The 26,220-nt window shown below is 43.5% G+C and overlaps 1 protein-coding gene across 1 annotated transcript; it reads left to right on the forward strand.

Annotated features, from left to right (window-relative positions):
* Nucleotides 1–827: 827 nt before the first annotated feature.
* On the forward strand, nucleotides 828–26,220 carry lrrc75bb (leucine rich repeat containing 75Bb; the record flags this gene model as incomplete). Its single annotated transcript, XM_084572587.1, has 4 exons — nucleotides 828–1,124; nucleotides 7,019–7,147; nucleotides 10,324–10,436; nucleotides 25,617–26,220. Exons 1-4 carry the CDS (start codon nucleotides 843–845, stop codon nucleotides 26,218–26,220), a joined length of 1,128 nt encoding a protein of 375 aa, XP_084428713.1. The 5' UTR covers nucleotides 828–842.

Consider the following 26,220-nt stretch of genomic DNA (forward strand, 5'->3'; position numbering starts at 1 on the left):
CACTGTGCAAATTGTCTCACTTGTTGCTGTCATTCTTCTTCCCGCATGGAGCAAACCCTTTCTATTCTTCTGTGAATGAATTCAATCCTGTTAAAGGAGCCTTGCTGATTCTCTGTGCACATTGTGAGAAACACAATTATTTATTTAAATATTACACAAGGCTGTCTGATTTAGTCAAATTCAGCGGACAGCAAAGACTTCTTGCTAAGATGCAGTGAATAGACAGCAGTACACGAACATAAAGATGCCTTTTTTGTGAAGTCTTCTGCAGGATCTTATTAAAACCCCATTATCATGTAACATGAAGTCTGCATGAACAAGCATGCACGTACTCAGAAACTGTTTTATTCTCTCTGTGATGTGTGGTCTAGTCTGGTCTTGCACCTGTAACCACACCCATCTGAAATGTGATATACTGACACATGATCTGTCTCAAAAAAGAGAATTAAACTAAACAACCTGTGTTAATGATGTGGAGTCAAACTAAACTGACAACAGTTTCCTGCACGACTCACACTCTCAAGCTGCGCAGCAAATCTGATTGGCTGAGAAGAACACCAGCTCTGAGTGAAGCAAAGGATGCCAGAGTGCTCAGGCAGTGCATGGACTGATGCAGGCGGGGTACGACGGCGAGACCGGGCGCACATTCCTCTTCTTCTCGTGGTGATGCGTTCCGGTTCCGAGCGGCCTTGAAACTTTTACTATTTTACGCGTTTGTTTTGGGTTTTTTTTTTTTTTGGGCACACCTCTCTGCAAGTTCAGTGTGATGTTTTGGCTCCGCGTTGTGAAACCCCTCTCACCAACACCAGCACCGCCACAGCCGACACATCCTCTGAGGAGTGATGGGTTCTAAGTTGACCAGGCAGAGAAGTCTCGATTTTGACAGCAAATTGTCAAAGAGGAGACGCCAGCGGAATGACGCGGCCGGGGAGGGCGAGAGAAGTGGCGGCGGGGACTTCTTGTTTACCTCCTTGATGCTGAGATCCGACAAGCTTCCAGGGATGCTGCGGAAAACCAACCGCAGCCCATATGTCAGACGGGTGGCGTGGGTCCGGGAGATCCAGAGGCTTCTCCGGGAGAAGAAGATGGAGCAAGCAGCCGAAGTGCTCAAACTGCTGAGAAAGGTCATTATTTTTTGATTGTCTCTGCACTTTCTCATCGTTCTTAAAACTTTGTTATTGAAGGAAGAAACCTGGACAAAAACAATCTTTAATTCTCAACTTAAAACGCATTTTATTTAGATATTAACCAAACATGCGTGTGTGGAATCAGTCTGCATGTGTTTGAACTGCACACAAGAGTCACATAGCTCTGTTCACGTGCAACAGTTCACCTGTTTTGGTCCTTATCAAATGTGCACTCTCTGATTGTTTTAGTGCATCAATTAAATGACATTGCAAAAGCCCAGCTAGTGGCATAATGATCACACTCCCACTCTCAGAGCAGTCATCTGTAGGTGTCAGTGTGTTGATCACGTTTTTTTTTTAAAAAAAGTTACATTCTTTTAATCATCTACTACTACTTTCCACCGCTTCTCATAAATCTCAGCGAGGAATGCTAGTGTGCCAAAGGCTCTGCACGCTGCCAACTTTGTTTCATGTTTCCGAGGAAAAAAGTAGCACTTTGAGCCTGAGATTATTCCCTTTGTGCAATGTTGGTCTAAATCAGCCACCTGCTTAGTGTGAATGATCACGATCGGTTATCTTAGACTGTAAAAAAATTAACAAAATCATTAAAGTGAAGAGTTTAACGTGAATTAATGTGCAAACTTTATGATCTTAAATGTGCCGGTTTCAGGCTTAAGCTGTAAGTAAATTAAGGTATATCTTCCTCCTGCACGAATGACGTTTACAATATGCATAAGAAAGAGTGTAAAATATTCAGTGTCCACGCATGAAGGAGCAGTTTATCCAAACTCAAATGACTCCTTAATGCGGCATTGTTGGAGAGCTCTAATCCGTCCCAGCTCCATGGCTACGAACCACAGCTAAGGTGAGGTTCTCCCGCCTTATCTCCTACATGTTCCGGTGTAACACCTTCTCTAGTTTAATCCTCACTTTGTGAAGGTTTATTCGAACTATATAGAGAAATGAGGAAGAAGGAAAAAAAAAAAAAGGGAAATCTTTGTCCAAGCTTTCCCACTGCCTTCTGGTAGCTGTGCATTGATCAAAGGAGAACAGTCCTGGAGTTCAGACAAAAGCAGTTTTGATAAAGAGGCCCCCCCTGTCAGGAAAGCTCCCTGCCCATCTGTACGGGCACTGTAGAATAAATTATACAGATCTCGGCAGATTAAAGCAGGAAATAATGCTGATGGGAAGCTGAAAAGTCTGAATTAAAGGCAGATTTGTAGGCATCCCTTCTACTAAAACCAATAACCGAGCATAGAACGACTGAATTATTTCATCACTGCAAAGCCTCATATTCATACGAAGCTGTAGGGATGTGACTCATGGCATCCTCATATGTTTATTAAAGTAGTCCCGCAGTCAGCCATATTATATATATAGGCTATTTAAAAAGGACTGTAAAGATCCACATGTAGATTTGTTCGTCGTGAGCAGGGACAGCTTTCTCCACAGCTCCGCATTTACACTCCTCACAAAGCACGAATACTCCCTCCATCGCTCAGTGAGGTGAAGCCAGAGCCCTGCTACATTGTTGGAGCTGAAGCCAAGTGTCTGACTAATAATACTTCAAGACTGGAAGGAAGGGGGGAAAAAAAATAACTGGCAGTGGATCTCCTGTTGTTGGAAAGCAGCATCTTTTCCTCTCAGGGATGGATGGATTTGGAGATAATCACCTTGAGATGATGGATGCTGGAACATGTTTCTTTCACACCGAGGAAGTCATTACAAAGAGGAACCAATAACACCGGCCCCCACGCTGTATCTCCACCACAGATCTGCCTCACGGCCATTAAGTTAATTAGTTTGGGATCTTCTAGATATTCATTAGTAAACAAAGAATCAGCAAATACTCATATCAATTACGCCCCACGACATGTACACACAGTTACCCAAGACAAGCAGTGGAGGAAACAGCAATAAAAGCACTCTTTGTTCGATATAAAGACCTTTCTGGAGTTTAAGATTAGCCTTTTATTTTTAATTCAAGTTCAAATACCTAAATAAAACTGTATAGCTTTAGGTTTTGTGATACTATCATAATTTATTGCTAGGCTAGAAATTCAATACAGCTAAATCCTTTCAGGGTTAACGTCAGATTTTGTTTATATATTGTATTTATATGGAAAAGTGTCCGAATTCCCACTGATGAATGATTGCAACACGTAGCTGCAGCATCCCAAATAACACTAGAACGCCTTAAAATAAGTGAATCGATAACAGTTTGTCGCATTACGTTATTTGCCAAGAATTAAATAAAAAGACAGATATGTCCGTCATGGTAAATGAGAAGCCAGAACTCGACCCCAGCTTAAGTAAAGCTGAGGAACAACTGAGGAAACGGCTACTTTGGCTGTGTCTGAAAGAAACAAACTCCACCACCTACCATATCAGCACCTCTAAAACTCACTAAGTTACCACATTTTCATTAATTTGCTGTTTTACCAGAGCTATACACCAGACTTTTCCTTAACTTTCTGTAGTCGCAGTTTGGATATGGCTGTCATCTTACTAAGGACTAGATCTCTGACTGGTTACTGAATGTAATGCAGCTACATGCTAGGTACATGTAACTAAGACTACAGTATGTTTTAAAGGGGAACTACTGTTTTTTACAACCTGGACCTTATTTCTAGCACAAAATACGGTAATTTACTCACCCAAATAATGTTTGTGTCATTTGCACTCGTTTAGGAAATAATTAGATCAGCGTATATCCATATAGTGGGAGTGACTGGGGCACCGAAACGCAGCCTCTAAATTACGCATTATCTGCCTCGAAACTCGTTAATTTCACCAATATTTTGTTATGATACTCTAGTTCTATTCCACGTTGAGTCCAGAGTTACCTGTTATCATCATCCGGGGTCTGTAGATTGACCTTCTAACGTCATCTCTGAGCACCGCGCATACTCGCGACGGTCGGCTTGTTTACCTATAATTTGTCTTTGCTGACCGTCGCAGGTGCGCACGCCGCTCAGAGAGGGCATCGTCCAGGTCAGAAGACATCATCCGGGGTCTGTAGGTCAATCTACAGTCTCGGCTATATTAACTGTTAGCCTAGCCTAGCCACTTAGTGATCTTAGTAACCTATTATACATTAAACTATATGTATTATTATATAGCTATCAACATATTTCTGTAGTAATGTATTTTAAAAGCTGTAGTTGGCCTACAGTATGACAATAACAAACACATTAGCAGGCTACAAAATAATAAAATTCTAATATAATAATAATTATTATTATCCAAGCTAAAATTGAATTTGAATTTGCTTAAGAATCTTACTTATTCCTATAACTTGAACCGGAAGAAGGTTGTAAAAGTAAAAAAGACCCGTAAGCAACTCTAAACAAGGTAAATTCTGATATTATGTCATAGCTGTTTTTATCTCCACATCATTTAAGTTCTATCAAAACCAAGATTCACTTATCTTGACTATCTCTTTAATGAAGAATTTGACGGTTGAGATATATTTTTTTTCTTTTCCTATCGGCTTCTGGACTAGTGCTGCGTGTAGTATTCCCTGAGTAAGATGGTGGCAATTTATTTATAACATATTGGTGTCTTCTGATCCTATGTCCCATGTCTATGGTTTCCCCCTTCCTCACTGTGGCTGCTACCCTAAAGTATAAATATGAGACTGGTATCGATCTTCTGGCCTACTGCTCTCGAAGAAGACGAATAATTGTATTTTCCAATATGTAATGCTTTTAAACGAGATAAAACCTTAATGATTTTTCACACTTGAGGTCTGAGGTTGAGCATAAATATGATGGAAATTCATGTGCTGGGCCTAAGTGTTCATTTAAAAGTCAAAGAGTAGACGCTGGAGAGTAGCCGGTGAATTATATTTCAATAAAATCTTCACTTATTTAAATAGGATAAATGGATTAAAGGTGAATGAACAGAGCGGATGCCCGTACCGAGACGTGGTCGCTACCAACTCTGCATTTGTGTCTTTTAAACCTCACTTTCCGACAGTCGTGCAGTTTAGATTCTTTACGCTGAATATGGATGTGATTTCATAACACGCTGTCCGTTAGTGAGCAATTAATCCTTCAGTCAGGCGAGGAAGAGAGTAAGTAAACAAAACTGGAGTTTGAAAGTCCCTCACCTGACAGCTGTGACATGTTTCCTCCGCTGAAGCAGAAAAACTGTGGGACTGGATTTGTCGCACTCTGCAATATATTTAATTGAATTCTAATGAACTGCCTGCGTGGGATGATGTTCTGCGGTTCGGCGCTCGTTGCTTTATTCAGACTTTTTTTTTTGTGACGAAGCAGACGTCAGATTAGATGTGCACGCTTTTGCGTTTGTAGTAGGCGCGCAGGCATGTAAACAGGCATCCGTTCAGTGGCAGACAGCAAAACATTTCATGCTTTCATGATTAGGAATCAGTCAAATTAATCCACGGGATCAGATGGTTTTTCTTTATGTATTTAAAACACGTGGTTCAGCCCTGAATCCCTCACAAAGCTTTCTGATGCAGGAGCCTCACTAAATGGTTAACACGCATCATAATCGTGAGATAATCTTCAAAATCCTGCACGCTCCCACTTTTTGGACACACGTGGTACATCCTCAGCCTGCACTCGATGAGGTTTATTGAAGGGAGAGATGGTCTGGAGGATAGCCCAGCGTCAGGGAATCCCACAGATCTCGGCTGTAATAAATCAACTCAAAAGCTGGAGGAGGAGAAAGTGCTGATGGGAGATTTCCTCTCTGCTTCCACTGTGCCCCAAAGTGTTGTGAGCTGTCAGCGCATATAGAGCATGTTTTACACGGCTTCAACCTCCAGCCTGCTATTTGAGAAGCTTTTCAGCTCATATTGAGCTGACAGTGTTTATTCCTCGGCTCTGCAGTTTCTATTTGCGCCTATCATAAAATACTGTCATCACTTTATAAATAAGAAGATCATAGTCCAGGGAAACATAATTTTCTGTCCTTTTCAGATGGTAAAATCCATATGCGCAACTCTGTATTTTAAATTGACAAGAAACAACATACGTTCAAGAACATTTACATCTAAAGGGAGATTTCCTTTGACCTTCATTTCTCTTCATCCTAACCTTTCATCTCTCTGATCATCTGCTCATGTGTTCCCTGCAGTTTGTTGTTGCCTGTTTTAATCTAGCTCGTCGTGTCCGTGCCGGCGTCTTCTCTGGAAAAGGCGGTGGATGCCACGCGCGGGTGAGGCTATTTGATGTGTCTGAAATCATCACGTCTCAAACGCAGGCCGTTAATGACACGTCGGCACTCGGGGCGTCACCCGAAGACGCCGCCTCGGTGTATTTACATTGTCACTGCGAATAGAAACAGTGTGAAGACGGTATAAATATCGTCAGCCCGCGGGGACCTGTCCTGGTTCCCGGTTTCATTGAACTCTTCTGCACATCACACGGTCTTTTACAAAGAAACTTTGAAGATCGAAGGCAGAGAGGTGAAGCGCGTTTAACTGGGATCAAAAAGTGTTTCCATCAGATGGTTTAAAGTTTTGCGAACATCTTGCGGAAGCTAATATAACCCGGAGATGAGATAAGAGCAGCCAGATTTGAAAGAAGACAACACCATTTTTCTTCATGTGCCGTACCTTTATGTACACACCAGCCCGACTCCTAATTAACTGTGGGTGTATGTGGGCGTAACGCATAACTGTAATGGCAAACGCTTATCAGCTCTCAGCATGATATGAGGGAAAGATTAAAAAGGGGGGTCATGAACAAAGCTTATAAATACTGACAATCTATTTTCATTAAACTATGAAATGTCAGGTGAATATTAAAAGTGTGTCGTGGATGTGGCCGCTCTAATCAAACACATTTCTGACTCTCTGCAGCACGTGTTACACCTACAAAGAGTTGACAAAATCACTTCAATTTCCTTTCTTTCAGGATCTGGGACTTCAGGGAACATCACTCAATGACATTTTGTACAAGAATGCGGCTTTTCTCAACCTGGTGGACCCCATCTCGCACGAGCTGCTGCTCAGTCTCGCCCGGGACCTGCAGTGTCCAAAAAGGGTATGAATCCAGTTTGTCATAACTGCTGAATTAATTCGCAGGACTCTTCATTAAAATGCAGCTCTTGGTTCGAATCATAACACGACAAGGGCTGAAATTCATGCGGAGGCAAGCTGCGACACGTCTGCATGTATTAGCCATGCCCAAGTGCATGTGTCATATTTATTGTCATGCTGTTGTTCCAGCAATGAACTGTCGGTTTGCTTTGTACAAACACAAGTACAGGAGCTAGGCCGAATGGAAACTGATATTTTAGCAGTGTAAACATAAGCATCTGTTGTTAGGGATGAATGTTGGCCTAAATGGAGATACGGGGTTATGGTTTGACTCTGCAGCAGTACTCTGTGGCCTGTCCTCCTTGTTGATTCTGTGCTACGTTAACACAGTGGAAAATGGGTAGCAGCTGTGCTCCAGGATCAGCAGGTACTATATTAGATTATCTGCTTTGGTTGCTTCATGCCAGAGAGCAACGGCAGGTGACCAAAAGCCTCCACGATGAGGTCAATAGGGCTGGTGCCCATGGTAAATGGCAAAGAAGCTTATGGGGTAAGCGTAGCTTTGGCACCAACAGAGAGGCCGCTTTGAGGGCTCTGAAAGTGGCTGGTGGCCAGTGGGATCAAACTGGAGAAGGTGATGCCGCTGGAGTCCACCTGGTGCTGTGAAGTCTGTTGTGCTCCTGGCTGCAGATGCCTCTCACTGTTTGTATGAAAACAATCTGAGGGGAGGACAGCTTGCTTTCGGCTGAATGTTCAGACTGTACTTTCTCATCGTCCAAACGCCGGCCTCAGACTACAACAGGATTTTTCAGTCAGTTTATCCCCCAGTTCACCATACCAAACAACCTGAGGAGAAACCGGCTCCTCACACAGTACAGAGGTTTGGCCAAAGTTATCTGGTAATGTGAAGTTACCAAACCACCCAAATACAGGCTCAAAAGAGTTGATTTTTATTGCAACAAATTCCTTGTACGTGTGAGAATATGTGCCTATAAATCTGATTGTAATTGATAAGTAGGATTTAAAATTGGAATGATCCGGCGATTTCAAAGGAAATAAAATAAGAAAATTGAATAAACAAGCATCTGGTGCTGCAAATGTAGACATTATACCCGTAGAGCAGAGGTCTTCAACAGGGGGTCCGCGACCCCTAGAGGGTCCGCAGAAATACAGCAGGGGGGTCGCGAAACTTTTGGTTGATTAGACATTTTTTTAACCCCAAATTTAAATCTCTTTATCTCTTTAAATACACATATACATAAGTAAGGGGTCCCCGCTCCATTTCTCCATCAGTTTGGGGGTCTTTGGTCTGGAAAACATTGAAGACCCCTGTCTTAGAGGCTAACATTAGCTAGCCTGCTAGCACTCATGTATATCAAAACCTCCAGTTCTCGCTGAACGCCCCAGCTATTTCCTTATTTGCACTCCTTTATCCTTTTTCTCTCACTGCAAAAGGATTATAAATATCTGTGAGGATTCTCTTTAAGTGTGTCATGCAGCTTTATTTCAAAATCAGTTAGGATTTTTAGTCTCATACGTACAACTTATATGTAGCCTATGTATTAGTTAATTGGTCAGTTTGTGCCATGGGTCTTCGCCGTATGCAAAAGGTCGTAGTTATCTCTGTATTTTATTAGCACATGCACGGAGGCGCACATTGAAAGTTCAGTTAGGACAAAAAGCTTTAAACTGGCGTAGATAATTAAACAAGATTCAGCAATTCAGTACTGTCACATTACGTTGACACGTTGTCAGAGAGAACACAAGGAAGATTCAGCCGAGCTCACCACCAAAATACTTTCGTTACAGCCCCTAAAAGTACGGTGATCGGCGTCTCAGACTGACAGATAAACGTTGAGTAGGCAATGAAAGTAAATTGCTTTAAAAGTTTAATTTGTATCGTTAAATAAACCCCAGACACGGCAGTATAACTGTGCCGAATTTACACAATTCAGATTTTCCATAATTACGTGTACAAATTATGGTCAGTGAAATAAACAAGTACTGGCCCTTTAAGGAATAAATCACGCTTTATCCAGACTGGCAGTCGGCTCATTTGCTCGCAGCGCGGCATACAAATGGGACACCTTGAAATTCAAAGTACATTTCAATCTCAGGTATGAGGGTGAAGACTCTGCAGAAGCTGCTCAGAGTGGCAGTAAAGCCTTGACCCGGCAGCCATTACAGTTATTTAAAATCTGCCGTTATCTCTTCGCGGAATAGATAGGTTTGCCTTAAGATAAAGTCGCTGTGGTCCAGTCTCTACTTACCGACACCAGATGATAATCACCTGTAAGAAACTCTAATCTTATCTCTGTGTGCTTTAGTGAGGAAAGCCCGGGAGGAAGGGAGGGAAAGTGAGGGTGAGCTGGCAGCAATGTTCTCCTGGCTGGCTGGCGACCCGTGGCGGGATACTGTGTGTCAGACGTGACGAGGATGTAGAGAGGCACTGTGCTGGATTTAGGCCCCGCCAGCTGCTTCTGTGTCCAGTATTTTCCACCACGCTGAGAGTTACTGCTATTATACATTGGAGGACACACTGTTGGGTAGAATAAACCTAATTTCTGAGTGTTTTGAAGCTTGGGTCATAGGTTCAGGGCAGTTGATTTGGTTTAAACACTCAGGTTTAAAGAGCCGTGATTAATGACTACGAGTAACTTATATAATTACACGTTTAGGGACCGTGTTGAATCCTCCGCGCTATGTATTTTCCAAGAATACATGCACATTTTAAATCAGTACGCTCTGCTGTGACTTCCTGTTCAGTCATCCGAGCGGCCGAAACAGCAGCATTGAATGTTTTGAAGCATGAGGCATGTTTTGTTTGTCGTCCAAGAAAAGAAGTGGCAGCCGGAATGGTTAATCGCCTTAAGGCAAATTGCCCCTGTCTTTTTTCTTTTTTTTTTCCCTCACGCCACATTGCCTCTTTCTTGTTGTCGTGTGTTGTACCATTAATTAGATTTAGCCCGCTCAGCGCAACTCATTCCATTTAAAGTCTTTAATGGGGGAGGGAGGAGACATGGACGGTGAACAAGTGTGAAGAAAGAAACCCTGTGTGAAAGTCAGCACATCCGTGGAAATAAACGGCGTGGAGATGAAACACGCTGATTGTTTTTGACCGGTCCATTGAACTAGAATTGTAATGTGTTGCTCATTATCCTCCCTTCGCGTGTGTTGCAGGAGACTGAGTCGTACAAGTCCACCAACAAGATATGCCGCCAGCTGATTTATCACCTGACCCCTCACTCCAAGTGGACGAGACAGAGCGTGCCCAGGAGGAAGTCTCAGGCCTGGTGAGTGCGTCCTCCTCTGCTGCTGCTGCCCCGACTCTGTGCCATCAATCTTCATCATGCCACAGGGAACACATCCTCACCCAATCATCAGTGCGAGTCATAAACCTCTGGAGCCTCTTTGAAATGGAGGATGTTTGGGAAGATGTTCCTACATTTGATCATTTACTAAGCCACGCTCTTCTTAGCTACTGTTGCTATGCCTGCTGAGATTTTCGCCTCTCACAGCAAATGTTCAGTTTACAGCAACAGATAAAGTTTTGTCGCTTAAAAGTTTTGCAATTTTTGACGTACCAGTCTTCGAGAGGTGGTCTTCCTCAAGCCGCCGCTTGAGAAACTGCACTCTTTCCACTTTAGCTGTCATTTGACGAATGCTACGTTCTGCTTTCCTGTGCTTTTATTCTTAAAAATATTATTTTCATCAAGCTTGCACCAGCCAGTCAGGGTGCATTAGCATACTGTTCAGTTCTGTGAAAACACCAAGCTTTGGTGAAATTACCAACTGTGGCAAATTCAGCTGTGCATTCATTTGTAAAATTAAAAATTAAATAAGTCAGTCCGCAACCCTGAGATAGGAAGACTTTTCCTCCTTCTTCTTAGCAATGCATTTTAGCCTGAAACTGAAACTTAAAGAGCTTGTTTGTTTGTGCGTTTCTTTTTTTTTATTTCAGCAAGTAATTGATGATTCCAGCATCAAAAACGTCCTTGTTTTGTTCACGCTTTTTAAAAACTTAGTTGGTGGAGATTTGAAAAAGTTTGAAATATGCTTTTTGAACAGCAGAAAAAAAATAATTGATGGATCCATAATGTTACACTGTAAAAGGGGCCTTTTGGTTTAATGAGCTCTTTTATTGCAGTTGATTTACTTATTTGGGTTGTGACTACGTTAGTTGCCTTATATACCGATCAGGCATAACATTATGACCACCTTCCTAATATTGTGTAGGTCTCCTTTGTGCCTCCAAAACAGTTGCGACTCATCAGAGAATGGACATGGGCCTTCTGAGGGTGTCCTGTGGTGTCTGGCAACAGGATGTTGTTAGTGGGGGCCTTTGGGTCCGATGGGTTGAGGGGAGGGGCCTCTGTGAATCATCCCACAGATCAGTTTGGGATCTAGTGAATTTGGAGGCCAGGTCAACACCTTGTACGGTTCTTCATGTTTTTTTTAGTTGTTCCTAAACCGTTTTTGTGTGTGTGCCTGTGTCAGGCTGCATCCTGCTGGGGATGGCTGCTGCCATCAAGGAGTGTCATTGCTATGGGGTGGGGGTGCATGGTCTGGTCTAGGTGGGTGGTACATGTCTAAGTAACATCCACATGAATGCCAGGTCCAAAAGTTTCCCAGCGGAACATTGAATTGTCACAAGATGGTCAATGTTATTCTCCTGTCAGTAGTCATAATGTTGTGGCAGATCAGTGTATATACAGTATATATATTTTTTTCAATAGGGGATTTTTCCTTGTAATTGCTCCATATACAGTACTCAATTTTAAAATAACACCTCCCAATGTGTTCTTACTAGCACGTGTCCATTTTCACACCTACCTCTCACCAGCAAAGCTTCTTTCCGACTGATACTACTGTGACAAAAACATCCTCCCACCACCTTAAACGCCACCCATGACAAGTGTGATATGTTTATGGAAGTTTTAACAACCCATATTATTAGTTTCCCCATCATTCCTCCCCATCTACTTGTGCTGAACTATCTCCAGGGATGATATGGAGCCTCCTGAAACGAGAAGAAGCTGGCTTAATGTGCATGACTGAACAGTGTGAGTGAGATCGGATTAACTGCCAAGGAACAGCAGGCCATCACAGGTCAGGTACTGATCATCCATGCATCCATGATGTTGATTTGAGCAACTGTAGAAATTATGAGCTAAAAAGAACTCAAGTCAAATTAAGTAACAGGTACATTTGAGGAAACACTACGCAAAAAAAACAAAACAACATCTCTAATTATAATCATGAGGCTCTCTCCCTGAGCAATTAGCCCAGATTGAAAGATTTTTTGACAGCTGGAGTTAACTTCCCGCCCCAGTCTCTTGGTTGCAATGTTTCAAAATAACACTCAACAAAACAACAAGGCAGACTCTCCCAGTGTGCTCATTAGCAACCTCGGTCTTTCTCTCGCAGCCTCATCCAGACAGCAGCGCTTACAGTGGGAGTCAAACCCGACTGTTTCCTTTCTCTGTGAAAATGACGTGTGCAGAAACCTGCAGAACACGGGGATGCATCTGGATTGAAACTAAGGCATCAAGACGTCAAGTTTCAAATAATTTTCAGTTCCCGATCTATCCATTGCATATCCTAAACCTGTCTCTTTTCCCAGCTTCTCTTCCTCTCTCTTTCTGCTTTCCTTTTTGTCTTTTCACTCCCATGCTCTTAGTTTCTTCCTGTTTTAAAACCCCCTCCGTGCATTGATTTTCTTTCTCCTCTTCCCCTGTGGGATTTTTCTCTCCTTCTTGTGAGAGTCCATTTTGTTCAACAGTTGCCACACAGAGCAGTTCTGCAGTTTGAGCCGAGGCTCTGGGGAAACGCTCCAGGGAAAGGCTCTGTCTGACAGAGAGAGAGAGAGTGAGAGAGAGAGAGAGAGAGAGAGAAAAGCAGGAGGCAGGAATCACAGCAAGATTGTAGATTAGAAGTCTCGTTTTTCCCTCTTTCTCCCTGCCTCGCTTTGAATCGATCATGATCTTTTCACATTAAGGAATTAGCTATTTCATAACCTATATTTGCACTCTTAGTTTCTGATTTTCTCCATGAAGACCGTCTGATATATGTATAAATGTTCTGCGACCTCCTCTCTGGATCGCAAATATTCAAGAGATAACTAATAAATGATAGTTAAAGCTTTGCCACTGCTGCCTGGTTGGCTTCTCTAACACTTTAAGTGCAAAGCAAGTGCGTCACGCTTAATATATTATCAAAGCAATTTCATTTTTCTCCGCAGCTGCACGTGCCAGGTTTCTGAGATGTACAATATTGAAGAGTTTTTAATGTCACTGTAATTGGTATCGAATTTGAGATTAGTCAAGCTCTTTTTTATTATTATTATACCAAAATTGCCCCTCCAGCACATTTCGAAGACTTCAATTGCAGATGCTGGCTTATTACTTGCCTTTAGTGCCAGCCAATAATTGATCTGATGCTCTTACAGCAGCTATTATATAAATCTTCAGTTGCTCTAGTTCTTGTGTGTGATGTTAAGCTTTGGAGAGTGAAAACAATCCAAGGAATTAAAGGGAATCTATGCATATCTGCCTTTTAATTTTTTTTTTGCTGTATTTGAGTCGACATTGTTAACTGGATCTAGTTAAATACTAATCTTCAGCCTCGCTGGTCGTGCAGGCTATTGATGAGAGGGAAACGAGTCGTGGCCGTGACAGCTGTTTTGAGCAGGTGTCGCGAGCTGCGGGTGAGTGTTGATAGTCTGAGTCCTGATATTTGACCCAGACTTCACGCAGCTCAGACTAAAGTGCCTTTTCGTCCCACACCTCACAGCGTGAAAGCTGTGCAAAAGTCATTTCATCACTTTTGTCTGGGTTTATATGAAGCCTGATAGATATTAAACTCAGTATGTCACTAGCTAATGTTTGCCTAACAGAAAGTTCAAGTGCTCTGCATGGTAAAATAACAAATAATTCACATTCAAGCCACAAACAATAATGGTCAGTGCTCTACTGTTATTAAAATCGACATCTGGAAAGATTTAATATTCAAAAACACTTGACCACATAATGCGTAATGTTTCAAACAGGCCTCCTCTTAAAGAAGATGAAACACACCACGTGTTTTACTTATCAGCAATTTCCCTATGTCTAAATAACTTGACGCGGCAGATGGTTTGTTACAGAGAACCATCTGGGAAGTCGTCCTTGGAAACAGTTTGGAAAAGGGCAGACACTCTCAAAAAAATCTTGGCAGGGCACTGGAAAACCATCTGTCTATCGCCGTCTATCACAGTCAGCTTCAACCAATCAGATCGCCCAACCATACGTAGGAGCGTGCCGAAGAGGAAACACAACAAGCAGAAGAAAAAAACAGAAAATTCGGTACAAAGGCTGTCCTAGGGGTGACCATAAAACAGTAGGTCCTCACAGGATACTGATCTGTTCAGCATGTTTGTTTGTTTGTTTGTTGCATCCTTGAGGCCTGGCGAGATAGACTGTTGTGTGATCTTGTCATTTCACAAATCTTGCGAGAATCAAGCTGCCTTGCAAGTTTAATGACTAAATAATGATAAGGAAAAGACTTTGGTAGCTAAGAACATGAGAAACATTAAAAGAGATGACATAAAATACGATCGTTTACTCACTCATATAACTTTGGCGTCATTTGGAGTCATTCGGACGATATTTAGATCTGCGTATATCCATATAGTGGGAGTGACTGGGGCACCGAAACGCAACCTTTAAATAACGCATTATCTGCCATGAAACTTGTTCATTTCACCAATATTTTGTTATGATACGCTAGTGCTACTCCCCGTTGAGTCCAGAGTTACCTGTTATCATCTTCCAGGGTCTGTAGATTGACCTACTAACTTCTGACCTGGATGATGTCATCTCTGAGCGCCACCAGCACCCGTGAATGTCAGCTTGTTAACCTGTAATTTGCTACTGCTAGTTTTTTGCAACATGGCTGAATATTTTTCCAATTCTGAGGTTGTGGACGATGACTTTGTTTATGATGGATGTCCTTGCCGTTTTGAGCCAGAGTGTACGGATGAGGAGCTCGTTGAAAGGAGGATGCAGAGGCAGAGAGAGGAACAGCTGGCCAAAGAACAACAAACCGCTGCACGTCCGCGAATAGATAATAGGTAACTCTGGACTCAACGGGGAATAGCACTAGTGTATCATAACAAAATATTGGTGAAATGAGCGAGTTTTGCGGCAGATAATGCGTTATTTAGAGGCTGCTCTTCGGTGCCCCAGTCACTACCACTATATGGACATACGCAGATCTAAATATCGTCCGAACGACTCCAAATGACACAAAAGTTATATGGGTGAGTAAACTACCGTATCTTATGCCAGAAATAAGGTCCAGTTTGTAAAAAACGGTAATTCCCCTTTGACTCCCTCAATTCATTCATTCATTTTCTATAACCGCTTGTCCTCTGGAGGGCCACGTGGGGGCCTTGAGCCTATCCTAGCTGTCACTGGTCGAGAGGCAATGTACACCCTGGACAGGTCACCAGTCTGTTGCAGTGCTCTCTCTCAATTCCACCCAGTCAAACCCAGTAATACCGTACTGGGCATCAGCGTTCTCCAAGCAAGCTGACTTAATAGTCAAACAACATCTACCAGCTTGTGGATGGTGGCAGTGTAATATTTGAATAACCTAAATTATTGAATGTTCAATATTTTAGCTTTTAGTACCTGTTAGGGCCTTAGACCTGTTGAGGAAAGCGTCAAGGAATAAAGGAAGTGAGTTGAGTCTCCACAAGGCTTCCACAAGGCTGCTGAAGTCGCTAGCCATTGCCTGCCATTGACTTAAATCTACTGAGTCCTTCCTTCTACTTACAAATGTCACCAGTGTCGCTGTGTCCTTCCCACTTTAACAAGATCACCTTTTCGCTGCCTTTGCTCATCTCTTGAACCTCATTTCCTGAAGTGACACCTCGCATCATCCCATCACCTCACGTCATACCTCGGCAAGCAAGAGCCGGTGAAAAGCCGTCTAGGCATCTTGACAACAGCTGTAGTCATTTGCTTGAGCAGAGAATAATCTTTAGACGTTTTTTTTTAATAGGCCGGTAGTCATGACCACTTTTTCGGCTTCATTTCAGCGACTGTACTTCCAGCCCAGATTTCCTTGACGGCTTTTCACTAATCACCAGAAAAGTCTCTGCGATTTCTCTCACCAGTTCCCTCAATGCTCTGCTCAGCCTAATTTGCTCTAATCTTTAAGAAATCCCTTCTTCCTCCCTTCGTTGCTGTTATGTTGAGCCTTTCCCTCTTATGTGATCCTTCCAGGGCCACAGCAGTATTTTCGTTACAACTCTCCCCTTTGCAAACTTCACCATAGTATGCATTGGTCACCTACAAACTGAATCATTTTCTTCTTTCTAATAAATTCAAGGTGTTGCCATTGATGTAATGTCACAGACAATCTTTGCTGTCTGGGAAGTGTAGAAAAATTTTAATGATGAGAACGAGAGAAAAAAATAATCATTTGCGGGAAAGAGACGCAGAAGCTACAGCGACAGCGCAGACCCTAGCGGCGTAACTGATGTGCACCTCCCCAGAAATGTGACTACGCGCCTTGGCGACGCAGAGCGCAAGAGCTGTGATTGGTCCGCTCGGTATTAGCGTGTTTCCACTTTAGTATGAGCAATAAGGAATCGATATGTTTAGCTGAGGAGGTTTGGAGATCCAGAAATTCAGCAAAATCTGGCGAAAAGTTTCAGTCGCCATTGTTGAAAGTGAACCAGGAAATAGAAAAAAAAATGAACCCGACTGGCAAAAAAGACACAGCGCCAACTAGCGTTTAGGTGACGAGCGCACAAGCATAAATGGCTCGCACTGGCGTAAGTTACGTCATGTCCCACAGTACTCTATGTCCCACGGTACTCTAAAAGAGCCTTAAGGGTCACCCTTGTAGGTCTGGACCGAAATGCCCCAACAATGCATCACACTCTGATCTTACGTTGACACGAGTAGCGATAGAGATGATGCATTTCCACTGAAAGCTAATGTGTCAAACTGATGCCCGACACTGCATGCGTTACATATCAATAAGTTCACCTAGCTTCAGCTTTTTGTCGAAGCTCCACCCTGACAATGTTGTAGCTTTTGTCGGGTCAAAATGTGAACGCAGCTGGAGGACACAACCATGGTCTAGAATGCCAGCGAAATACCATCGAACATTAGCTGCTTTACTCATTTGCAAAGATAATGATAATATATAGATTGCAATGAAAGAACGCAGCTGTGCAGCTAAAATGAACTGCTACATGTATTTGCCGTACACGTGGCATCTGTACACTGATGTGTCATCTGCTTTCAGTAGAAGTATGACCTATTTATCTGGAGCCAGATTATCCCCCCCCCCCCCCCCGAGGTGTGCACTGGCGAACGAACAGCCTCTGACACAGCACGTCTGACCTCTGACCAACCCACCAAGTCAACTCCTGAGGCGAGGGCAAAAATCTGACTCGGGGAGATAATTTGTGAAAACTTTTAGCACACATTCATATGTGTATGTTTTTTTTAAAGGTTTTACTTTCTCTAGTCATGTATCCATTCAGAGATAGAGTATTTCACTTGACTGTCTGCTGCACTCAGTCTGCTCAATCTGTTTTCTGTTTGACCTCCACTTTTAATAGAGACTTAAAGATCCAGCCACCATCCTCGTCTATGAATAATTGAGGGCTTCCCGTGCTACAAACTGAGATCCTGCAGGATGAGGGGGAGGATAGAGGATAGGTACTCCAGTATCCACTGCTCTCATCTCCAAGGCGTAACACCATAATGAAATAATTAAAATGATTGAACGTCTGGATCAGCAAACTCAAGATTGTTTTTTTAAATGAACAGAAATTAACCATCCTGATTTGCGCTGGTTGCCGTTGCTTGGGCATGACAGAAATAAGGAGCGAGGGTCTGTGGGACTTTAGCGCCGACACAGATCACTCCCCACCATCAAGCCCCTCGGTCTGCGTTTCGGAGCCCTGCATTTTAATGCCGGTTTCATAACTGAGCCTTGACATAGTATAGCAGACACAGGCGCACTCCTCCATGATATACAGTTATGTAATGCAAACTGTTTTCTGTTAGTTCTGTCGCAGTGTTCCCCTTCTCCTAAGCATCCAGTTTGTCACGTCAAATCAAGTCGTGGGTGAATTTATAGCTCAGCCGAGGAGAACGTATTGCATTTTACATGCCTCATAGTTGGTTTACGGTACGTTCTGTACTGAGAGGTTTTAATCTTTGCGTTGGCACAAAAACGAAAATGTGCTCTTATCTTTGCCTGGGAGTCACAGATTATTGGAAAACCCCATGTCACATCAGTGTTAGGCTGTCATTTTTGCAGAATACTTACAAAAAAATATAATTCTTCCTTATTTCTTTTTATATATTATACCGTATGTTCCCTCTTTCTTTCCATGCCGTCCTTCTCACCTCTTTGATCATTGTACAAACTGACACTGGGATGAAATGTTGTTTTGCATCCATGTGGAAAGAGCCCATGAGAGTTGTATGATGGAGTAGCTTATAGCTGTGGAGGGTTTACTGCACTTGACAGACACTTGAGTCCTTTTCTGTTCTTTTTTTGCACTAATTAAAACTCCACCGTCAGACCTGGAAGAGACTGATGAGGACTAATGGTGTCACATCTTCAAGGATTTTACTGAGCGAGCTGTTTGGAGCATTTCGGGAATCTGACCCGTGTTTTTGATGATCCCCCCCCCCACACACACACACACTACTTGCTTCGTTTTCCTGTTAAAGGCGCATGCACTGTCAGCTCGCTCCGCGTTGACATCCCCCATTTTCCACACTCCACAGAAGTTTCCGAGAACTAACTGACTGATCTGAGATGTCAAAACACTGCGCAGCCCGAAGCTGCTCCATTGACGACGCACAATGGAGGCAGCCTTAATCAGCCCATGCGCTAAATGTTTCACTGAAATTTAATCCAAATCCAAATGAGCTTTGAGGCTATTTTTTCCTTCACAGAAAATGTGCCATTATCCCCATGAAACCGGAGGACAGTGCATGGTGCAGGCAATCACTTTCATGTTTCCTAGCACGTTTTCAAGTCGAGGAAATGAAATTTTTATTTTTTGTTTCTTTGCTCTGAGTTCCTGTAAAGGATTCTCATTAACACAGGCCAAGCTGCATTAAGGGATAAGAGACACATATTTGATTCTAAAACTAAGTTAAACAAAAGGTAGGAAATGTTCAGCGCTGTAGCCTGCAGTCGCAGCCCCGAAGGAACGTTCAGATAAAACAGAAGTGCAGAAATGAAGAATGAGTCCTTTACTGGCTCACGTTTCATGGATGAGTTTGTACATCATACCGACGCAGGCTCTCCCACGACTCAGCCGGGCTACCGCGCATGTATTATACAGATGCCTGGAGGCGAAACCGCTCAGATCGATCTGAGGAATAAACAAGTCAAGAGTAAAGCGTTGATGAAGCAGACATTGATCTGGTCGTCCCAACGGGCCCGCGGAACAGCGTCCACATCCAGCGATTCTCCAGCGCTTTTATTTCATTCCCCTGAAATAAGTCAAGTGTCTCTCTGCATGCTCAGCGGGAAATAAATTTGAATTAGTGTTACACAGAGTTCACCCTCTCGGCTTAAATGCTGTGGGATACTATCTCTGATTTTATCGCTGACGCGCTGAATTTGGTAAGATCTCTGCAGTTTTTTAACAAATGTGCTGCAGAGTTCGGAAAAGGGAAAAATAGTACTATGTACAGCACACGTAGCAGCCTGTTGAAACTATTTCAAGGGCAAAGGTGAAATTTATGAGGTTATGTTTTATTAATGCAGAATAAAATATTAATAAATAATTTAGTAGTGGTTTGAATGTAGTAATAGCCTACATGGGAAGACGAATAACAAGTAATTAGTGGAAAAACTTCATTCTGGGGGAGTTCCCAGGCGAGTATATGTACTTAGCTAGGTCAGTAGTAAAACACTGGATACCTCGCTCATGACTGCGAAACAATATGAAGCTACACCGATCACCCATAACATTATGACCACCTTCCTAATATTGTGTAGGTCTCCCTTGTGCCTCCAAAACAGCTTTGACTCATCAGAGAATGGACATGGACCTTGTGAGGGTGTCCTGTGGTGTCTGGCAACTGAATTTCCTGCTCAAGGTTTCTTCCTGTTAAAAGGGAGTTTTTCCTTGCTGCCGGGTTGAGGGCCATTGCTATAGGGTGGGGGTGTCTGGTCTGGTGTAGGTGGGCGCTACATGTCTAAGTAACATCCAAATGAATGCCAGGTCCAAATGTTTCCCAGCAGAACATTGAATTGTCACATGATGATCAATGTTATTTACTTCTCCTGTCAGTGGTTTTAATGTGGTGGCTGATCAGTGTACAAGGTCATGGCACACCAAGTCGATGGATAGCCGTTGGCAAGGGTCGGGCTATTTGTGAATGCTTTTGACCCCTGGGTTTTGCAAGGTTTCTTGCACAGTTACCACTAGACCGGCCCGTGTCGGCAGCTTTTCATAAGGGAAATGTATGGAGGGATGAGAGGAGTTGAGGGGAGGGATGAGAGGGGTCGAGGGGAGGGATGGGGGGTGGGATGCATAGATGGATGATGGGAGTGAGACTCAAGGGGGACCACATCTCCGAAAGCTTTGGCTGCTTGTGACCCTGGTTCCTGTAATGAAAGATGGAAGAAAGGGGGGATATGGAGGGTGGGGGTTTAGAACTGAGAACTTTAGTCTCATAAAAAGTAAAGATTAAAAACAAGTTGTAGTTTTATGATGCTGGGGTTAATATAGCTTACTTATCTGGTTGTTTGTCAATCTCAATAATAAGACTGCTTTATCTTTAGACAAAGGCTGCCTTTAAATGGTTGTGTTAACCTTTTCCACAAGATAGCTCCATTCAAACGCTTTATCTTTGTCACAACCTCATAGGTGGAAATTTTCGATCAGGTCTGAGATCACAACCTGTGACGTGTTTGCTGACGTCTTCAAAGATGGTTACCCGGCCGTTTGCTTGCTGACCTATTAGCCTAATCGCCACCAGTTGCGTAGCAGTGGTGTTCTCACGACTCTCACGGATGTTACCAGGATGCTACCACCTGGCGTGCACTATGTCCACATTTGCTGAGCACGAGCTCACGAGTTCCATCTGTGCAGTAATAACTACCAGTGCTGCCTTTATAGTTTACACGCATACTTGAAAGCGTGGTATTTATCATTCTCATTTAACTGTCGGCAACAAAGCAAATAAGAGAACAAATTAGGCGAGGGCCCCCGTGAAACTGTTCCCTTAATTTGCTTCGTCCGTTAGGCTTGTTGGCTTATTGCTCATCTGCTGTATTAAGCAATATTATGCCATTTATAAATGTGAACACAGCTGATTAGAAAGTGTGTCTGATTAGAGGGAGGTTTCATCTAAACGGCAGCACCAGTGAAGCCTCACGCTGCAGAAAAGGAACATGAAAGCAGAGTTACTAAGTTATACAATTGACAATAACATATTTATTTCACCCAGTACAGCAGTAAAACGCTCACCACCCATTTGTTATATTAAATCCCCCCCCACCCCGTCCCCTGATGTATTACTGATTCATGAGAGTCAATGAAGGGGAACGTGTATTCTATGTGGGAAGACAAATAACAAGTTTCTGCTGCTATTTGCTTTTAACTGCAACCCCAGTGGCAGACTGTTGAGTTTTCCTTGTAGTTTTTTTTTAAATTTAGGACAAACCTTTGGGGTCGTTTTTTTAAAATGTTCCTCCCTCCAGCCCCCCAGGTCTCTTTCGGGTTCAGTGTAGTGAGAGCGTTTTGGTTGCGTTCGAGCGGAAATTGATTAACGGGATAGCGAGGCAGGGCCAGGGGAGGGGAGCTGTGGACTAATGACAAGCACTTAACTTTTGTTACGTCAGTAGAGGCAGCTAGACTGAGCGGAGACTAACCTGGTATTGAGTGGAAGCAAATGGGGGCTAGAAAAATGGTGTCAATAGAGAAATCAATGCATCTTCCATGACCCTCGATGGAGACACTTCAACGTGATACGGGGAACGTAGAGTCACAGTTTTAGAAATTTCAAAATCAGGGTTTCAAATATAAGATGATGAAACACGTCGTTTTATGTAAAAAGCCAGCTGGAGCAGACGTGCACGCGCTCGCTACAGTTATCTCTGGGCAGCTGAGGCTGTCTGAGGAAATCTTTCAGCCGACTGTGGCAATAGATCAAGCTGTTATCCAATATTAGCTCTGTCCATTGAAGTTTAAAGACAGCTTGAATCCAGCGTTTCATTACAAGACACTGTCTCTCATTTTGTTCTGACCTTCTTCGTGCGCTCGATTTTCTTTGCCTGCACTCGATTTCAACATCACAAACCCCAGATGTTTTACTTTCCACCTCTGGGGTTTACATAACTACAGAACACCAAGGACCCTTGTTCAGTGCGTAAAAGTTAACAACATCCCCGAGGAAAGACATGCTATGAAAAGCAATTAGACAGTCTGCCTGAACCCTCATTTAAGCAGCCGATAGTTTGACACATGAGACTGGAGCTCTTATTAGATTCCCACACTGCCGTTGTATCAGTTGCTCCCGTGGATGTCAATAAATGGATTTCCCTCAGTTATTTGCTTTTAAATCAGTCTCGGAGCGGGGGGACGCACTTGCTCGCGTTATGTTTGTGCGGGCAGACTATCCTTTGAAGATGTTTCTGTCTGCGCCGGTCCGGGAGGATGTGCACTGCTGCCTACGAGCGTGGCAGCCGCATCAGAGAGAGCGAGACGAGGCATTTTGCTGTTTATGTTGTTATCGCTTCACGCTGATGGACTCGGGTGTACACCGCGGCTTGGGAAATGCTAGCTGCGCCCCTGGGCCAGGGGCCAGCCGAGCAGCCTGTGGGTGCATCTGTGCCCACGGAGCCGGAGGCAGCAGATCTGGAAGGAAGTCGTCTTTACTCTGTCTCATTAAAAGCGCATTAATGCCCTCTCTCCGCACGACTAAAGTGTACCCTGCCCGTCTCCCAGAGTAGCTCTTCCTACATAAACATGGGCAGGTGAGAGGGAAGAGCCCCAGCCGAGGCAGGGAAACCTTCCTATAAATAAGTCAGAGCAAACAATAGTCGGATGCATTACAATAAAGCACATAGGCTCCGGAGTGTGCCAAGAAGATGCATTCAGCTTTCCCTGCTTTTTAAGACGCCAGATGCTGAAACCATTATTCAATACATCTATTAGTCAAAATGAGATTAAACGAATCAATACCAGTTTAACAGTTCAATGAATTTTCCAAGCAACAAAAGCCAAACGTGTAAATATTGTCTGTTTATACACTTTTAAATGGAATAGCTTTACAGCTGCTCTCTATAAAGGTAGAACAGTGTATGGACAAGTGGTGCAGCTTGTTTCATTTAAATGCTTTTTAGTGTTTGAGTAAATTGTGTTCACAAGCATGTGGTAAAGATTACAACAATAATATAACCAATATAAAAACTCTGTCTATAATAAATACAAGAAGCATTTTCCCATGATGTCTTGATCTCCTGATATTTCAGTCTGCCAACAATCAAACGAGTTGTGGGTGGCCAGATGAGAATTTGAATTCCTTAAACTTTGACGTAAGCCATTCAAGAGAGAACAAAATGAAAGCCTGCATACATTTGCTTCAAATTTAGAACAAGAGAGACGCCGAGAATGCACGCGAAAGAAAGCGAAAAAGAGGCCAAGAAAACAGAAAGTGAGAGGCAGAGAGCAGGAGTGAGGATATGAGGGAGGGAGAGATGAATTATACTCTGCTCCTGGAATCAATAATCTTGCGAATCACAGCCCCGGTGTGCTACAGATCTTTTTCTTTCCCTTAACCGAGCAGAGAGGGTGACAGATGTAAAGAGCACAGCCTGCCGATTTATGAGGCTTCCAGACAGAGCAGGGAGCAGAGAGAGAGAGAGAGAGAGACATGTTGGAATAATCCTCGCTGTGCCTGAGGAGGCAGGGGAGGACGAGGAAAGGCAAACAGCACTAAGACAAAGAGGGAATAAACCTTAGGCCACTTAAACAGAACATGTTTGTCGGCTTTTTTTAAAAGCAGCTCTCCCACGCTTCTGCCGCAGTGTCGTTCGTTTGGCAGACGTCTTTCCTCTGACTTCTTCCAAGTCCAAATGCCAGTAAAAACAAAGAAGTGTAACGCACTGCAGCAGGGCTCCCTCTCAACGCTTCTGCCCTGCCATGCATGTCGCCGCCATATAGCTCTCCTATGCATATTTAAACACATTCGGATATAGAGAGAACATTTTGTTGCCCAGTGCGAGCAGAGGCACTCAGGGATACAACGACCCGATCTGACACTTGGAAACTTATAGCAGATTCACCTAATACCTGTTGTCTGAAGTAATTCAGACTGAAATAGATGGCGAGGCCTTGCCTTTAGCAGTTTTTGTCCGTTCGCCTCTACAGAACATTCATCGACTGTTTCTTATGTCCGTTCTGCTCAATAGACCTTTATCAGATCTTGACTAAACACAAAGAGAAAGTTCCGGGACACCTATTTGACTTCTTGCTGAGAGTTACACAAGAAGACTGCTACAACTCTCAAGTGTGTATGCTAAACATAAATCTACTGCCAGCGCATGGTTGTTAACTTTCAAGAAATGGGGATTCAGCTTTCCTGCCTCTGTCCAAAGGTAATAAAGTCTGCTTAGCAGGGCCTGTAAACTGAGGACACTCGCTATAAGTATTTTTTTTATGCTTTCTTACGAAACCTGCTGCAAGAGAGTGATGCATGTTAATGCTCCTTTTTGATTGTTCTACTCCCCGCTGACTGGCTGCAGCATTAGAAAGAAGGAAAAAAAGAAGTCTTTCGGATAAGTGGCGAAATGCCTTCAAGAAACTCAAGCAAGTTCAATTGTTTTGTTTTGAATGCTTCAATATTAGACCAAAAAGATTAAGTGCCTTGTTAACCCGTGACCGTACCCTTGAAACTACATCCCCCGCTCAGAACAAGGGGACGCTTTTGTTTCTATCTGGCGACGGAAGCCCTACAACTTTGCTTTATTCACTTGGTTTTCTAATCATAAATTTATTTATTCATTGTCGCTGATGGATGCTTTTAAATTAGAGATATGGGGGGAAAAAAATGACACCCAAAACAGCTGGTGCCTGTCCATAGATAACATTCAGCCCAGGAGACAGAATTTGTTGCTTGAGGGACCGAGACGCATTTAAATGCAAATTCTCTTCTTCCACGTTATTGATTGCTAAACTCTACACCGGCGGATGCTTGTTTCTTTTTTGCGCACTTTGCAGTTCCCCTCTACTTTCGGGACGGCGTGGTACAACATTACGGAGCCTTTTTTAAATCAGTGACCTCGGTATCATTAAGTAAAGATTGATTGTCTTTGGATAATTGACTGCCAGTTTGGCCTGTTTAATACAGTCTGCAGCAAGCGGCCATTTTGGGGCTTACAGATCCAACTTGTAAACAAAATGATAAACTTTCTTTGTTGTTATCTTTCAGTCTGAAGACCACCCTGAAGAAGAAACTGTCAGGTGACGTGGTGAACCTGTCAGGAATCCCTCTGTCTGGCCGGGACGTCCACCGCGTGGCCTTCTACCTTCAGAGCAGCAGCGACGCGGTGTCGACGGTGGACCTGAGCTTCACCGAGCTCCAGGATGAGAGCTTACGGCTGCTCCTGCCCTACCTCAGCTCCCTGCCAAAACTCACCATACTAGCAGTCAACGGCAACCGCCTGACAGTGGCCATCCTGAAAGACCTATCAGACGCGGTGAAGGACCCCAAGAAGTTCCCCAGCCTGGCCTGGATCGACCTGGGCAACAACGTCGACATCTTCACCGTCCCGCAGCCGCTGCTCGTGGCCCTGCGGCGACGCTTTGGCTTACGCAGCAGCCTCCCCACCATTTATGAGTACAGGGAGGCGCAGGCATTCAGTAGCTACAACCCAAACTTGGAGACTTCTGTGGAGGAGCCCAGTCTCTACGAAGAGGGAGACATAGAGGAAGATGGCAGAGAGGAGGAGGAGGACAGACTGGAGCTTCAAGCGTGGGGCTTTGGAGAAGAAAACGTGTCAAAAAATTTGCCACTCCACTTCTGTGGGAGGTGA

The sequence above is a fragment of the Chelon labrosus genome, assembly GCF_963514085.1.
Source record: "Chelon labrosus genome assembly, chromosome: 22".
In the NCBI taxonomy this organism is placed as follows: domain Eukaryota; kingdom Metazoa; phylum Chordata; class Actinopteri; order Mugiliformes; family Mugilidae; genus Chelon; species Chelon labrosus.